Genomic DNA, 18745 nt, shown 5'->3' with positions numbered 1-18745 from the left:
AAATATATATATATCAGCAAGAAAAAAATACTACGACACTTGGAGGTCAGGCAGACGACATGCTCGGCTGAAGTACGATATATCCAAGTCTTCAATCGCAGGGTACCGTTCACTGAAAAAGTATTTAAAACTTTATCAGCAGATAGTGACAGCTTTACTTAAACATTAGAGGGCAGCAGATGCGTCGGTAATAACGTTTTATGCAACTGACTCTTACATTCGTAGTACGATAATCTTGAAAAATAAAATGCAAGCAAAAAACAGATGTGAGACAAATAATTCGTGGAAAAATTCAACATTCGCGAAAAGCGTGGGTCGATTAACAGTGACACTAAAACTGTCCCATCAGACTAAGAGAACTTAGGAGTAAAAAGAAACACCGACTGCAGACAGCTTGAGGACCGTTTTAATAGAGACTGCTTTGGAAAACCTGGGGCTGGTCAAAACGATTTTAAATGAATGCAGACTGCTGTAGAAGTATCGTAGATTTTTCTCCCACGCTACTTAAGGACTTGAAGTTAATTAAAAGTAGTCTTGTAAAGGGATCCTTAGTTCTTCAAGAGCATTCGATTATAAAACCATTCTCCTAGACAGATTTTATAAAATTGTACCAAAAGTAAAAAATATATATATGGCTTACCTGCGAAAAAGGGCCAGTAAATCAATATTTTGTTTCTTGAAAAATGGTGAACGTCGCCCTCCGTCCGTTACCCAAAACCCCCACATAGTATGCGGGGTCGTGTAGGTGGCTCACTGGGGTATGAAAATAATTACCGTATACCATCTTCCTCTTCCCTCAGTCCAACGTAACGGTATTTTTAACACCAGGGACCAGTTACGCGACCGTCCCGGTAAATCAAAATCTTAAAAAAATCGAAGGTTCTAGCTAATAAAACAGTCCATATTGTTTCGTTAACCGATAGTTTTATTATGGAGTCTGCAGAGCTATTGAAAACTCTGTATTGAATGTAAACAACAACAGCTTTCTATAGGGACTTTCTAGAATTCGGGCCCCAGTGATGAAGTACGCAAAAACTCAGTATTTTGTACGTGAAATACGAAGCTGGAAATGTATAGATAAAAAAGGAATTTTCCTTTCTGGAAGTGGAATCGTTGCAAAAAGGTGTTGGTTCAGCAATCAGCATTTCAAACAGGAATAGTCCTGTTCAAATACGTTTAGTTGTAGTATTTTAGTGTTATTGGAAATTATACCTTTTTCCTAAGGTTATCCTTATGAAGGAAGTTATTACAAGACACTCTTATTTTGCCGTAACTGGACGAGCTCGGACAGTTGCGGGTCTAAAACTTTTATTTTCTGAACCGAAGTCATGTTGATGGATATTTTTGGTAATTTTTGATTCTTGTTATTCTTTTGATTTTTGTACCCATTAATCTTTTAATCAATATTTCCTTTTACCTAAAAAGCTGCTCACACCTCTTAAACTGGAGTTTCAATGAAAAAGTCTTGTAATCGCCTTTCTTTCCGTAGGAATTAGCTATCCTGCACTGTTTGATTAAGCGTGTTACCTGGTGAATAGTTCGTTAAAATTGTATGATAAAAGTTGTAGTTCGTTCAGCTGTCTCGCTCTTGGGTAAGCCCGCCTTTTCCACATTTAATTTGTTTATTGCTAGAAGGAAATATTGTAATCTGCCGAAAATTTCAGTTATTTTAAGATATTTCTACTAAACTTGTAATAGAAATGTTTTACCAAACTGATCCTAAGGCTTGTAATTTTCCCTATTAGACTGGCGTTGTCTTTATAAGAAGCAGTTAAGTCATATATCAAACACAACACGCAGTGCTTCATTCGATATCTCAGTAGACACCGAGAAGTGGGTTGATAAACGAGGCGCAGCCGAGTTTTTTAAGCCCAACTTCGAGGTGTCTGGATATCAGATGAAACACTGAGTGGAGTGTTTGAAATAATCAATAATTCCTGAAGAAATTCAAAGGGAAAGTTGGCAAAATTTTATGGCTATTAAGATCCGATATCCTAACCACTGTCACGGTAGAGATTTCCTTTGTTTTCTCTTCATGAATTATTGATGAGTTAGAGAAGTCCTAGTATTGAGAATATATGAAATCCGTCAACTCCGATGTCTTCTCGAAATTCATGAACTGAATCTGAGTGACAGTTTGCACCTTAAAGTGTGAATTCGGTTGTTTCTCCATAGAAACAGAACGCTAGAACTCTGAAATTGATTGTAAAGTGACTGTGCTGAGACGAAGAGCATTAAAATAGCCGCGTGAAGGACTGAAGAGACTGAACGTTCCTTGTTGTATATAGCCGCCCCGAGCTAGTCCCCGTCAACTGGGTTTGGGCTGATACTACACCAGGACCTCTAGGCCATCCGGTTTCCGATTCCAAACTGGAACGAATCAAAATATCTGTGTAAAAAAGCGGCATGACTTACGTACGACAAACGAGCCAAACTACAAAGAAACAAAAAGAGAACGATACTAACGTTCTAATAATGATCTGAGTTCGTGAAAACGTGAAAAAAAGGCGGATGAAGGAACGTTAAAAAGACATTAGACTAACGTCAGTATAACCGAGCTGGCATATGAATAAAACCTTTTAGAGACAATTATTATTAAAAACGTCTTAAGTAGGGACTGATATACATAGAAACGTTAAGATGGTGGCGATGTCGCAAAAGTGAAACCAACACGAAATCACGTGCGAAGCAACTCTCGTTTCCTAATCGCTGGGCAAAGATCAACGAAGATAGAATACTATTCGGATGTTAGAGGAAGGGATTTTTGGCTATAATTAAATTTTCTGACTTCTGGACTAAACAAGACGACACTTTCCGGTGTAATATAACTGATTCAACTGCAGTGTATACCTATTAGCAACTTGTATTTAACTAGCCTAAAAATGGAGGTTATTTCGTGGATTACTGAAAAAGAAGGGTCATAGACCAAGGGAAATAATGAAAGCGTCGGAAGGAAGTCCGCCTGAAGACCGTACAAAGTATTAACAAGCTACTCTTAACCTGAGCTGAGGAGACGAACCTTTCGTGACGTCACAATTTGCAGTGTCATATTTTACTCAGCCTTTCAGTGAGTTCAAGACAAGAAATTCCCTCGAAGAATGTTAAAACTCCTTGTCTTGACCTGAAAGGTCCCGCGTTTAATTCAACAAAACCATTCAATGTTGTGGCTCTTCTCAGAAAAATACACATTAAATCGAGGTCGATCATTTTTTGGCCCGCGCTTTATAGTGTCTTGTTACGCAAACTTGACCGTGCAGAGCGTGGGACCGATGTTGACGTGCGGTACATTCTATTAAAGTAGTATGGAGTGATTATTTCATACATCTTTACAATTCAATTCAAAACGCAATGGACGTTTATACACAAAAATCATAAAAATTGTAATAAAGTCCCGGAGTTCAGCTGTCGTCGAAGGATGTCGAGACAACAAAATTATAACATTTGTCACAGCTATAATCTGCACTACCTAGGAGAAATCTAGTTTCAATTTTTTTGTGTCTTTCAAATAGTAGCCAGTGACATGTGTACAAATATTGGAGCACCTGACATGTAATTTTGATAGAACACGCCTTCTGTACGTGTCTCTTTGTTAAACGAGAACTATTAACATTTCAAAGGAACAACTTTTGCTTTGCTCTCAATTCATTCATCTTGATTTACAACATGTGTTTTTCTCAAAATTTAAATGTAGTGTTCTTTCTCTTTCCGTTTCTTTGTAGTCTGGTTCGTTTGTCGTACGTTACTGAGTCATGCCGCTTTTTTTGCCGTTTCGTTCGCATTTTTCTAACTATGTTTTTTTAGGCACATGTGCATGTAAGACCATCACGTTGAGGCAATGTTAGTCTCGTTCTCTTTGTAGTCTGGCCTGTTTGTCGTACGTTAGTCATGCCGCTTTTTTTGCCGTTTCGTTCGCAATTTTTAAATATGTTTTTTTTAGGAACTGTGCATGTGAGACCATTGTTGCGACAAGGTACGTTAGTCTCGCCCTTTCGTTGATAGTTCGTTTCAATGTAAGATGTTTCTCTCATAATGCAGTCTTGTTCAGCATTAAATGACTAACGTGTCGTTTACTCGGAGGCACGTCATGAAGGCATTAAGACAGAAAACTGGCAAATGGACCACAAAAAATTGGCTATTGTTGGTCTCGCAAACAAGCATGACATTTTATTATCCACCATTATTAGCGGCTATTCGGAATAGAGATTTTCTCGTTTGTTTAAACAGCATTTCTGAGACTGCATTTTTAAGTGCAACCTAAAACTGATTTTTCTTGGAGGATGACCGATAATTATGATTGTAATCAGCCTCGTTCTTAGTCGTCCTCGGCGATTTCGGATGTGACGTCACCTGTCAAGCTTGTCGGGGAAAATTCGATCTCGCGCTCGGTTCCAAGCCTTCTCTTGTTACTCGGATAGCGCGAATTGGCCTGGGTACGAGGCTGGATTGTAATATTTTCTATTAACTAGCATGTATAAATGCCCTAACAGTGGGAACTCAGGCGTTCACAAGCTGCGACAAAAAGAGAAAGAACAAAGTAAATTAAACCACACAATTTCATATCTTACTCCTGACTCACGTTTCGGCCATAGGATGATCGTCACAATAAACATAAAGCACGGCAAGGAATTTTTCATAGACTAGACTGGTTTATCAAAAATTATTTAAAATATGACGACCACAAACCGCCATTATTCGGTTATTGAATAACAAGCCTCTGATTGGATACAATATACACTGAAAAAACGGAAAGATGAGCCGTGATGAATACCTCATTCGACATGATGTTTTCTCTCATGATCGGTCAACGGTAAGTTTCTGAGACCGCGTTCTTGGTTACCTTTCAAAACCGATTTTTCTTTTGGATGGCCGATAGTACGTTGTGAATTAACTCAATAACAGCTTTATATCGGTTCTTTCTAGAAACGGGCCCCAGGACCTAGGCCATCCGGTTTCTGATGTAGGACTGGAACGAATCAAAATATATGTATATCAGTAGGCTCCGGTCAGTTATCAGGCACTTGATGTGAGGTTCCCATTTGAATCACAGCTTAATAAGAAATGGCCACAGATGAAACGGTATGTATGATCGTCTTTAAATACAGAAGAATATGTTTTCTTGTACTTGGTTATAAAAACCTGGAACTCCCAGCGCGCTAACTCAAGCTAATTTTACCTTCTCTTTAACCCAATTTTCAGTTAATTTAAAACTGCTAACTATCACCTCCGACTTAATCGAACTGGTCTTTGTTTCCCTTGGAAGTTCGAGTTAGAGGTATTCTACTGTATCTTTCTTTCAAATTGACCCCTTAATTTGATAAAGAGAATAAACCCTACGAAATAAAACTTTCCTCAAATAGAGAAAAAAAAATCTTTACTTGGAGATGTCTTTAAGAGAACACGTCTATCGTAGGATGTCAAACTGCACTTAAAGTGAAGGAATGTGCGTGAAAGCCATAATAACACGTTGTCATAAAGACCAGATAAGTTGAAGTTAGCTGACTCGGGATATAAAACGCATCTTATTTATTTATCATTTTTAATTAATGATACCCTTTTCGAGAGGGAAAACCTGTGTTTTTTGTTTCATAATTGTTTCTAGCTAGAGGCAACACATTAAAACTGGTTAACTACAGGCACCAAAAACCTTCAGTAAAAAACAGCTGCGTTTTGCAACGCGAAGAGATGAAGAAGCGATTTTAAGTTGTTGATAACTTTGGTGCTTTTAAAAAGAAAAGTTCCTGACTTCGCGCTAAAGTTCTTGCAATGTAGCACGTCGGTTTAAGGAATTTTGAAATCACAAGTGCGTTCCTTCACAAGTAACAATATTGTGCCGTAATATTCTTTATATTAAACTAATTAAAAGAAGACTTATTAGTCAAAGTACCAATACTAGAAGTTGCGTAAAATATTTAATTATTTCATCATTGGTCACATCTTTTTCATCGTTTCACATGGTCAGTGGTCCTAATTGAGGGGGGAGGTACAGGACGGTAAATCTCCCTCCTCCCTACTTTTTCAGCCAATTTCTCCCTCCTCCCTCCTTTTTGGGGCAATTTCTCCCTCCTCCCTAAACTTGGTTTAAAAATTAACGGCGGGCACTCCTGAGGAAGTATAATAACCTTCAGAGCTTGTACCACACGAAGAAGGCCTAACCACCATATGTATGCATACGAAGATTTTATTGACGGAAAGCCCATCCACCCACCCCTGGGGGAGTACTCCCTTATATAAGCCATATACGTATGTGCTTCCTCAAAGGGTAGGGTTTTTGCGCCGTTTCAGTCTTAAACGGGTATAGATTTTGCCCATTTTGGTCTGGAATCAGTGCCAGATCCAGTCCTTGAGATAAGGGGGAGCCTGGTCATCCAAACCCTTAGATAAAGGGAGGGGGATCAGGGTGGGGGGCGGGCCCCTCCCCTGGATCCTCCACTGGGGATTGGGTATGGTTTTCGAGGAAACTACGGGAGTGTATGAACGTATGGACCATAAGGCTATGCTAAAGCTACCTGCGGATTGATAGTTGAGTCATACTCCTTGGCTGTCTTTAACTAAAATTACTCACCTACCTACTGTAGGTACGAATTACCAGACGTTTTTTACTTTCATACTTTTTGCCCTATATTATGATTCACTTATTTTTGTATATGTATTATCAGATTTTATTTGTTAATTTTTATCCGAGCATTGTATATATTTTGTGATCGTTTCTTTTAATAGTTGGCGCCATGTCTGTAACAGATTTTACCAACTTAATAAATGTAGATGTAGATGTATTTGTCGTTTCAACTCCAAATGAATCAGAAAGAAAGAGTAATAAGCGAATTCGAAATGGATTTTAAGAAATCTCGTTTGAGCTCTAGTCTAAATTCTACCTATACCAGGTCTGAAAATGGGCGTGGATTTAAGGGACGGGTCTGAAACGGGTGTGGGAAATAACATTTTTTTTTAGTGTGAAATAGGGTCAGGACTTTAAGAACCGGGCGGCTCACGCCCACCAAAAATTCCCGGGAATACCCTCCACAACCCCCGGGTACCTACCAGGTATCTAAGAGAAATACTTTATCTTATATAACGAAAACTCATTCCAATTTTGCGGTGGCAACTACCTACAGACCGATGGAACAGCCATGGGAACAAAGATGGCCGTTGCTTTTGCTAACATCTTAATGGCCAGAATAGAAGACCAGATATTGAGACAGAGTTGTATTGAACCGCACCCTGGTCACCAGAGGATTTTTCTCGGGTGCGGCGGGATGCTTCGGTGTCGTTGCAGGCCAACAGATCTTTGGCCGAAGGCAGAAGTCACTAGAGGCGAAGCCGCGAGTAAAAAAGCTTTCCACGCGGGTCACCTTAAACGGCTTTACCAAACCGGAAACCGCACATAAAAAGTCTTTGGGCAACCAGGCTAATTGAACCGCTGTTTTGGAAAAGATATATTGAGACACCTGCCTATGGAACCTAGACAAAATTAAGAGCCAAAATTGTGGAAAAGACAAATACTATCAAATTCACGGCTAAGATGTAAGAAACAGCGATCACTTTCTTGGACACAAAAGTGTTCAAAGGGATTAGGTTCAACAAGGAACCAATCCTAGACGTGCAAACACATAAACCAACCAGGGGCCCATGAGCCAACGTACAGAAGCCTTTCACGTACTTGTGGCAACCACCAGGCGTGAAGAAATGCTTCATTGACGGAGAAGCGCTCATGGGTCTAAGGTCTGTTCCTCTCGTGCTCAAACCACTTTTGAGGAAACTATCAAAGACTTCGAAAATCGCCAGATAAAAAGAGGCTACCCGGTCCCTATTGCGAGAAAGTACCTCTCTGAGTTAAAATTCGCCGACAGGAAAACAGCCCTTCAACAGAGCAACAAATCTGCACGTAAAAAGCCACTACCATTTGTTACAAAATAGCGGTTTCACTTAGACTGAAGAAAATACTATGGGAAAATCCACCTTATACAAAATCAACGACGGCTAAGAGAAATCTTTAAGGAATGTCATATCGCAAGGGAAAATCCTTTAAGGACCAGCTATTAGTTAGAGCGAAGCTCTGAAGGACAGAGAACTTCCTTTACAACTAAGTGAAGGAGTTGTGTGTTACGACTGTCGTCATGAAACTTTTAAAAACCTGGTAACCTGAGATGCGTCAAAGTTTGATCCCAAGCTTTCTTGGTTAAGTCCGACCCAGGGAGTCCCAGGAGACCAAAGGGGATTGTAGTGTACGCCATTTTCTCTGTCCCCCCGTCCGGTCTTGTTATGACGCAAGTTAAAGAAAAGCCATAAAATTACCTTGTCATTGTAATCTCCCTACTCCCAACATTTCTTTTTCTCCCTCCTCCCTACATTTTCGCCCCGATTTCTCCCTCCGCCCTACTTTTTCGGGCCATTTCTACCTCCTCCCTTATATGTACCTCCCCCCTCTCTTAATTATATAGCTGCAAGGTAGTTAATACGAAATTGTCAGCAAAGCTATTATCCTTTAGTTCTTAAAACTGTTCAGTGAAGGATTAATTTGGATAGTTTCAAATACTACTTTCCTTCACAAATAGAGAAACGGCCTATTTAAGAAAAATAGGACAGCTGATCTGAGCCAATCAAATGCCAGAAAATACAATACGCAATACAATCTACCCAATAAGCGCAAAATCCCTGCAACAACGCACCTAAAAAGTCTCTTTGGTTGACGGCTCTTAGTGGCTCTTGGCCTCTTATTGCTGTGAATGTCGTTTTATGACGTCAAATGCTACTGTTTTGTTTTGGTCTCTTGTCTCGGCTATCATGTGAGAAAAATGTACGACCGAAACTGATGAAACTTTGTATTGGAAAAAAAACCATCAACCAACATCAATACATATGCAATACATGTAAAGATGCCAATTGCATCAAATTTCAGCCTTTTCTCGTCTCTATGCCCAAAGTGAGCAAAATTCACTCCTGGCTATGTCAGAGATGTTCTTTGGCTAAACTACCTCGTCTCTTAACGATATTCTTGTTGATAAATCTCTTGATGTCGTTGATGCTGTTGTCAATATTGACCATGAACGGGATCAACTTTCTCCTATGGAGTGGTTCAATTGCAATATAAACGGTTATTACAATAATAACTTAAAGATTGCCCATCTAAATGTTAACAGCATTTATGGCAAATCGGACGAAGTTAATAATCATACTCGACAACTGTGCTTTTGACATTCTTTTCATCAGCGAAAGCAAGATTGATGGTACTGTCTCTTCTTGTTTATTCGCTCACTCGCAATATCGAAATATTAGAAGAGATAGAAGGAAAGGAGGAGGTACATGAGATCCAATATAACGGCTTATTGACGGCCAAATCTCTGTGGAGCCACAATAGACGTTGAATCCTTGTTTAGATGTAAAAACAAGTGCAAATAACTGGTTTCTGATATCACTCTCCTAGTAAATGCAAAATTATGGATTTCATTCCAGCCTGTTCGTCAGCAGCAGAGAGAATGTACGTTAAACGTAAAGAAATAATTTTTATCGACGGGGATTTTAACATGAACATGCTTGAAGTTCCACCGATAACCCGAACGTCCCTAGTAAAGTCCTGTCTAACCTTACTGATCAATTCTGCCTAACGAACGTTATTCAGGAGGCTACGAGAACGACTAATTATTCGAGTACATTACTAGAGATCGTCTTAAGGACGGTGCCCACTAATGGGAAGTATTTTTTCCCCAGATAATGACTATGTGAGACAAGTAGATCATATCAGCGGCTATTGAAATCCAAAAAGAAAACTGGGGGTAACCACGCATTTTTCAGAGATAACTGCCCTTCAATATGGAGAAAAACGCTGAATAGGCATTTTTTAGAAAAATGATAAAAAGTTATTTCTTCCCCAAATTTCAGAGTGTACACGTAAACTGGCACAAATGCAATGGTAATTGTAACAAGGTTTCAAAATAAGCAGCAAATGATAACGAAACAACTGCTCTTTATACCTCTTTTTTTGAAATGTCAGCACAACTGGGAAGTTATCAGCAATTACCCTTCTCCACGCGTTTGCCTTAAAAATAGTGAAAACGACATTTTCCCCGCACCAAACAATTGATCGTTTGCTGAGTAGGCTTATTACTTTCATTTGGTAAGATAAAAAGTGGGGGTTACCACGCGTTTTTAGAAGTCAAATTGGTTGGTTTCGACCTTAACTTAATCGCTTTGGGGGTTATTTACAATTTTTCCCATCCCCTCCCTGGTCAGTTTCATTATTGCTTCACTCAACGCGGAGTACTCTGGGATGTCCACAATGGCTGACAGTCAGAGAACAACAATCCATGGAAGAGAGCAAAAAACAGAAAGTGAAGCAGGGCATTTCATGGACTATAAGGAAAACAAATTATACCATTTCATTTAACTGGAGCTTCTCCGTCTTAAAAATTTAACAAAAATTTTTGGAGAAGAGCAATCTCCAAGGTATTAAAGATTACTTCCAGCGAACATAGAGTAGTATGGCGAGCTCAAGATCCAAGGCTGGCGCTGTAAACAAACTACTGTACTGTAGTGAAAAATAGTCGACAGGAACTCTTAGACAGGTACTCCTTCAATCGTTTGCTTACCTGTACATTTCCTTAAGAGTTTTTTAACTGTAGTTGTAATATGGATTGTAAACCTCCTATCTTTTTTTATCATTTTACCGGGTACCTCGATCGAATATGTTATTAAACTTGCATGCATTCAATGAGCTTACATCTGTGCTTTGCGCTATTTCTTTCGGGCTTTGCCACAAGTTTCATATGACATAAATGATTTGCATATATAGACTCAAGTTCCATACATGATCATGAGCTCTCTTTCAAAAAAGCTGAATAATGCGAAAGTAGTTGTACCGAATGCGTTTATGTACCCTCATATATAAACTGGGCTATTAAAAATGATCATTTTATATATTTCGTTTTGATTTTTTTTACTGTAGAATTCTGTGTCATGTTCATTCACTATTTTTCGTTCCTAAATGTTAATTTTAGACTTAACAGTGACTGTTAAACCTAAGAAAGTTTTAGAATGGAAATACTTTATTTACCTTCCATCTTTAGTTTGTAAGCAGCCAAATGGCAGCTATGTCTAAATGCCCAAGTCATGTGTGGCGTGAAATTGAACCTTAAGAAATACTATCTACACGACAAGCTGCCCAATGAGTCAATAATTTTAATGCTTAGTACTGCCAAAATGCTTAAATAACAATGATAATAGTAAATAGCATAAATTTTTTTTACGATTTTTTCCACGATGAAAACGTTTCCTTTGCGGTCCGCAACTATTTGTGAAGCTGCGATTTCAGCAATCCAAGCAACCTTGTGATAGTTTTTTTCTTGTTTGTTCGACAAATGAAAGCCTCGGACTCTCAATAAAAGGGACATCTGTATGTACTCGAACGCTTTAAGTCTATCTTCTGGTGAATAATTACATAAAATCTTACAAAATTAAAGAAATATTCGGGAAAGTGTTTATAGCCGATTAGCTGATAAAACGCGAAGGACGCGAGTGAAAGGTAAGTTTGCAGTTTCTCGATTAAGCGCAGGACTTAAAGCTATTTTCCCTCTGATTTACTTATCCTTGCCTATTAAGGGATTGTTTAATGCCCAAGCTCCAAGTGAAACATCTCGAAACAATATTTTTTGATGTCTTAGAATTGACTTTTCTTTGACTATAAAATGTTTGGTCAGATCGACCATACGTCAGAAATAGCAACATGCGCATACTTCTTCGGTTTTCAAAGAACTGACAAGGTAAATAGGAATGATTTGGGAGACTGGGAAGCAATGGCGGTGTGAAGACGTGCCGAAAGACCGTCCGCCTAATAACACTACTCTTTTGCCGTGGATGATTTAATGAAAGAATTTTTTAAGCTATTGCTAAGTAAAAGAAGAACAAGACAGCTATCCTCCGATAGTTCTCTAGATACCTCGCCAGAACCAAAGAAACTTAAAGAGTGTGATAGTTCTAATTCTTCCGAAGGCGAACGCGAAGAAGAAGGTGACGATATTATTCTATCTGCTCTGAACATGGCTGAAGGCCTTCAAAAACCACTGTAAGATATTCTTAAGAAGCTTGAAAAGCTGGATGCCATCGAAGAAGCAGTGAATAACCTCGGGAAGTCTTTCGGGAAGTTAGAAGGAAGAATACATACTCTCGAAGATGCGTACGCTACCACCAAGCGTGATGTTCAAGATCTTAAGGAAAGTTTAAACGCAAACGAAACAGATAAAAAGACGACATCCGAGAGAATACAAAAGCTCGAAGACAGCACAAAATCGAGCCTAGCGGCCCTACAGAAAGAGAATGATGAACTCCGTGCCAATTTTAAACTGATCGAGGATAAGAACTTATATCTGGAAGCATATTCTAGGCGCGAAAACATTAAGTTTGAAAACATTCCAGAACAAGAAACGAACAAAGAGGACACGGAGATGGCGCTGCGCACCTTTCTGGAAACGGAATTGGGTTTTGGCGACGCTGCCAATGTTGAAATACAGCGAGTTCATCGTCTAGGAAAAAAGAGAGGAGAAAGTTCCAGACCCATACTTGCTAGATTCCTACGATATAAGGATTGTGAAAAGCTTCTTTCGCTGGGACATCGTCTACGAGGAACAAACTACAAAATGTACCAAGATCTTCCGTTTGAGATCGTCGAACGTAGGAGAGCGCAGATGGAAACCTTCAAAAAGGCAAGACGCAACAACATTCCCGCAGCTTTCAGCAAAGCCCAGCCTGACAAACTGTTCATAAGAGGGAAATTGTGGCCTTTTGGAATGCCATTAGAACTGTGAGTTTAATAACACAAGTCTTAAACATTAACGCTTTAACTTTAACTTTTTTTTTTTCTTTAACAAATTAATTCCGTTATTTCACCTGAAGATTTTTGTGTTTACTAGAAATTATGATAGGTGGACGGGACGGAAAACACGCTTCTGTTCGGAATACATCTCTTTTCTTAAACTTTGCTTGCCTTCTCGACTCTCGAAGCGAAGCAAGCTAGTTTTTCCATACAAATGCCGCGCTCAGTCAGTGATCTTTTTTATTTCTTTTGGTGTGTACATTTACATGTATGTTTTCCTTTTTTTTTTGTCGGGGAAAAAGTGTCCTACAGATCTATAATTAATTTCTTTGAAAAATCTTCTAATCTTGATTCTATGAAACTTCGCCCAACAAATGTTTTTTTATGGAAATCAACCCGAACAGTTTTGCATTCGAAATACCGCTTCTGCTCAAAAGATGCAAATCAAACAGGTAACACCTTATCTTTGCTGGTTTACTATTTAAAACAATACCTTGCAATTAACTGTAGTAATGGCTGAACTAAAAATTGCATCTATGAATGTCAGGGGAATAGGAAACAATAACAAGAGAAGAGAGACTTTCAACTGGCTCAGAAACAAACAACAATCAATTATCTTTTTACAAGAGTAACTTTTTACCAGTTTGGGGTCTCTCGCTCTTTTTACACTTTCCTTCCTACTAGACATTCCCTTCCTATTTTCCTCGCTTCAACTTTCAAAGCATATAAAGCTAATTTCCGTGAATCAGCAGAGAAAATATCTTTAATCTCTTTTTTCTCCTTTGAGTGAGAACTACAGTTAACTAAAATTTGCCATACTTCCCCTCCCCCCCCCTTTTCTTTTTTTCTGTTTTTGTAGCGTATGTAATCCGTAATGTAAGTAGTGCAAGTAGCTGTTTTATATATGTAAAGCGTGGAGTATTGCACTTTTAGTAGTGTAAGCATCTCATTGTAAGTAAGTATTGCAAGTTTTGTATTGTAAGTAGAGTATAGTATTGTTAGTAGCGTAAGTATCTCACATTGTAAATAAGTTTGTTTTTTTTTTTTGTAAGTAGAGTATAGTTCTGTTAGTAGCGTAAGTATCATACATTGTTTGTAAGTAAGTATTGTAAGTAAGTACCTTGCAATTGAAAATTAAAAAAAAAAAAAAAAAAAAATAGGAATGATTTTTCACCTGTTGAAAAACGACGCCTCTTTTCCACAAGAAATAACTAGAACCTCCCAGACTTAGAGAAAACAAAACCAGTCCGCGTGTCCTGCGTGTTGCACATTTCTTTCGCGTCGCGCGCGACTACCTTGGCATGCGCAGAAAATGTGCGCAGTAACAATAGCGGGCACCGTCCTTAACATCTCACCCTGATAGACTATCGGCAAGTGGCATTCTGTACGTTGGGATCAGTGGTCACGACCAAATCTTTGTTGTGAGCTACCCAAACCGAAAGCAAGAACAACAGAGTTTAGATTAGTGAAAAATTTGGATATGAATGCTTTCCTCTTAAAAACGTTCCTTGGGACAACTCTTATGTCTATGACAACATTGATGATATCTGGTCGCACTGGTCTAGTCTCTTTAAACAGATTCTTGTCGAGCATGCACCTGTAAAACGAGTACAGCTCCGTTAGGTAAGAACTAACTGCCTTGGATTAACCCGGACATTCAAAAGCAGATCCGCATACGTAATAGACTTTATAAGAAATAAGTGTCCCTCAGGGTAGTCTTCTTACTCCATTACTGTTTAACAACTTTATGAATAATATGAACGAAACAGTTTCCGTCACGTCACTCCGCCTCCACGCAGACGACACTGCCCAATACGAGGTGGACAACAGCCCATCTCAGAAATAGTGGGGTAAACGAGAAACAAAGCCGTTATAATAGCAAGTTCCTCCATGGTTCGTTTTCATTTATTATATCCCGTATATGAAACCGACTACCATGCAGTATACGTAAAGAATGGACAAGATGTTGCATCCTTTCGTAAGCTTTTAAAGAAACAAAATTTTACTAGATGTCAATGCATTAACTGTATTTGATACTTCTTCTTAATTATTTGTGTACATTTTTTCTTTTTTAGTATTTTAAACATAGTCTAGGGATTCTTATATTTGTATTTTCAATTAGCTTTCCCTTTTTATCAATTTCATCTATATATCAATGTGCAGCAACCTATTTTAGAGTTTTTAGCCTTCTTAAGTTTTTAATTGTCAATCAGTTTTAACATGAATCTCCGGCTTGGGAGACTGGGTAACCACTCCCTGTGTACTTGACATTTAATCTCGCATTCGCGACAACGGTTCTGGAAAATACTCAAGCACTGAAACTTTGGACAAGAATATCTGATTTGATACAATTTGATACAATTTCTGATTTGTGAAAAATGTAATTGAACCGCCTGTTTCGAACCACGATCCCAATACCGTTTGTGTAGGGATGCACCCAACATGAGATCACAATTTGGTTGATCAATTTGAATGAAAATATACCCTTATATCCCTTCTCACTTCTTCATTTAGTTTCGCTCTTTGCATTTACTCTACATCTCGGAAAGTAACCTATTTTTCCTCCTCTTTGCGATCAAGTTCAAACTATATACCCAATTTCATTTCTCTGGAAAGGAAAAAAATGAACAAAAATAATTTATCATCATTAAAAACTCCGTGTTCTCAAATTCTAGCACAGTAAAAAACAGTGGCACGAACAGTTTTATAACCTGATAATTGTTTTCGTTTTCCTAATAGGTGCTCTCACTAGCCTTCGATGAAAAATCAAACATTTGGCTGCAGCCATCTTCAGTACTTGTTAACTGCATGTTTCCAGTGGAATACGTGTATGCAGATTGGATTTTTTGCCAAACAAGAAGTATTGCAAGGCGTGCAGATCCAGAATCTCTGGCAAGTCCAAGTGAACGTGTTAAAGATACTGGAAGTCAAGTTGAAGGATTTTGCATACCTCAGCTTCTTCTCAGGAAAAGTAATATTGATCAAGCCACGGCCACTACACTTGTTATACAGGAACGCTGGACGCCAGACTTGGACAAAATGACAGAAAATGAGCCCTTTGTAGAGAACGATGGTAACAAGACGATACCTATCTTCACTGCGGAACACGCAAAAGACGATGAGATGTACGCAAAGCTAAGGCTAACAAGTGAATGGAAAGATCATCGCCCTCGTTATAAGAACGTTTCTTACCTTCATCATGCATTTCTGTTGCCTTCATCAGATCATGCCTTGGCTGGTAAGACTGCAAAGACATTTGACGGAGAAATTCGCGAGTGGACGTACAGTCTTCATGGGCCTGTACGTAAACTTCAAGGTGGTGGGTTTACAAACTACGAGGAGGATGACGCCGCTGTTTTCAAGTACCCGGATGCTTGGCCCAAGCCAGCTATGGAGTGGTTCAGCAGACCGCGCCCAAGTGGATGGCCCTCTCCTGAACTGGTCCAGGAAATATTCGAATCCGGTTGCCATTTAGCTCCCGTTGGTAGGGGAAAACGGCTTGAAGAGCCCGTTGATGTATTCAATTACTGTCGAAACCCGGAGGCCACACTGGCCAATTCTTCATTACCCAGTGCGACGGAAGACAGCTGCGAGAAGTGGGCGATGGATGAAACCGAATGGCGTATCTCATTTTCCTTGGCCGAAAATAAACTCGGGGAAAGTTTATCACCCGTGCAACGTCATGTAATTGTTTTGCTGAAAATGATCAAGAAATTTTATTTTCCTGAAGTTATTTCGACGTACTACTTGAAAAACCTATTATTTTGGGAGTGCGAGAAAAAAGGCCAGGTATTCTGGCGAGAGGACAACTCCGGAAGCTGTCTGCTGTTCATGTTGGATCGCCTTCAAGAGTGCTTGGAGTCGCGTCATTTGCCTCATTACATCATGCCACAAAGTAATCTCTTGATGTACAAAGACCCATCTAGACTGAAAGAAGCTACTGTTCAAGTTGGTGAAGTAAGATGCAATATTTTGTCAAAGACATTCAACTTGTTAAGAAAGCTCCAGTCCCTAACTTTTCAGTCCCAAACGTATCTTAAAAATGTTGGGCTGCAGTTAGAAGAGCAACTCGCAAAAATGGACGACAAGTTCCTCTCGAAAGAAGATCGCATTAAGCTTTCAAGTGCTATTCGCTCAGTCTTTGTCGGCAAGTGCAAAGATGTTGTAGCAAGTTTACAACAGATTTCCTCAATGGAGCGCGATAACATCGACATGCTCAGGGTAATAAATACTTCATTGTACGCTTACCAGTCAATTCTTGCAAGAAATCTCTGCGCGTTGTGGTTTCTCCACAGGAGTGAAAGCGACAATCGCAAAGTACTGGAAGAGGAAGAATTCAATACATTCGTAAAGCAAGAGGTTGAAGATCTTTCTCTTGATAGGGCATTCTATGAAGTAGTGAATGTCTTTTTCGAGAGGGCCGGTAAAGGATTGGATCTTTCGTTAGTGATACCTTCTACACGAATGATGGAAAAGCTGAGAGAGGAGCAGATGAAATCAGCACAAAAAGACGTAGAGGAAGCCAAAGCGGAATTGAAAGAAGTGCTGGATTGGCTAAAGAACAGTGATTTGAAGTTAATTGAAGAGAAAGTTACCAAGAAGTTTAAAGAGATGGGTTTCTTTCCTACACAAGAGGAAATAAAGAAAGCAATGGACGAGGAACTCGAAGCGCTCTTTCAAGAGAGGATAAAAATAAACCAGGACGGAAAGGGAAAACTCTCCTAAAGTGTTGCTTTTAAAGTAAAAATTGGATACATAGAAGAACGACGAAGGATCACAATTATAATTTCGTTTTGGTAACACACTGAAAGTGCTTAAACTGCATTTAACTATGCCCTATTTCCCTAGTTTTAAATGAGTTTTCAGTGAATAATGGCTGTAAGCCACGAATGTAGCGGCTCTACGTTTCTCCCAGTATTTTTTTTACTTACACGCTCTTTTAGGACACTGATGAAAAAAGTGCAGGTTTTAAATAAGTATAACATTATCTGATGTTTTCCTGAAAATTATCAGAAACCTTTTTCTGGAATTTTCCTAAAACGGTTTTAATAATAATAATAATTTAATATTTATATTGCGCAAAATACAAATTGTTGTACTCTGAAATCGCTTGCAGTAGCTTCACTGTTTAATTTAGTTGTTTCCTGCTGGATAGATGAATTTCTTGGATGACTAACTTTTGTCGCCAACACTGAACTAATAGTACGTTGGCAGGCTTATAAAAAAGAACAGTGTCAGTTTATTAGAAGTAGTGTTTTTGATAATTGCATCGTCATATTATACAGAATGTGGAAGTCAAGTATTTGGTTTAACTCCAGATGACGTAATGGTATTGTTAACGCTAGGGGCTCGTTTCTTGAAAGTCCCGGTAAGTTAAAATCTAAAGAATTGAAAGCGGAGGGTCATAGCTAACGAAATAAGTCAATTTTGTTTCGTTAACTTACAGATTTCTTATGGAGTCTGCAAAACTTTTGAAACTTGTCTTGAATGTGAACAACTACAGCTTTCTATCGGGACTTTCTAGAAACGGGCCCCTGGACCTTTAGGCCATCCTGTTTCCGATGCAGGACTGCTTGAACGAATCAAAATATATGTATATCAGTAGGTTCCAGTCAGTTATGACGCACTTGATGTGAGGTACCATTTGAATAATAGCTTAATGAGAAGTGGCCACAGATGAAATGGTATGTGTGATCGTTTTTAAATACAGTAGAACATGTTATCTCTTACTTGTTTATAATTACCTGGAACTCCCCTCGAGTTAATTTAACCTAATTTACCTTAAATTTCATTTTGTCCCAATTTTCAGTTAATTAACACCTGCTAACTATCACCTCCACTAAGTCGTGCTGTTTTTTGTTTCCCATGGAAGTTCGAATTAGGGGTATTCTACTGTATCTTTCTTTCCAATTGACCCCTTAATTTGATAAAGAGATTAAACCT

At 38.8% G+C, this 18745-nt stretch overlaps 1 protein-coding gene across 1 annotated transcript; it reads left to right on the top strand.

The window, feature by feature from the left end:
• Positions 1-4925: 4925 nt before the first annotated feature.
• Positions 4926-17563, top strand: LOC140926901 (cyclic GMP-AMP synthase-like receptor 2). Its single transcript, XM_073376576.1, has 2 exons — positions 4926-5076; positions 15542-17563. The coding sequence occupies exons 1-2, from the start codon at positions 5059-5061 to the stop codon at positions 17525-17527; spliced, it is 2004 nt and encodes a 667-aa protein (XP_073232677.1). The 5' UTR covers positions 4926-5058; the 3' UTR covers positions 17528-17563.
• Positions 17564-18745: the final 1182 nt, after the last annotated feature.

The sequence above is a fragment of the Porites lutea genome, chromosome 2 (assembly GCF_958299795.1).
Source record: "Porites lutea chromosome 2, jaPorLute2.1, whole genome shotgun sequence".
Taxonomy (NCBI): Eukaryota; Metazoa; Cnidaria; class Anthozoa; order Scleractinia; family Poritidae; genus Porites; species Porites lutea.
This window is presented reverse-complemented; position numbering and strand designations above follow the sequence as displayed.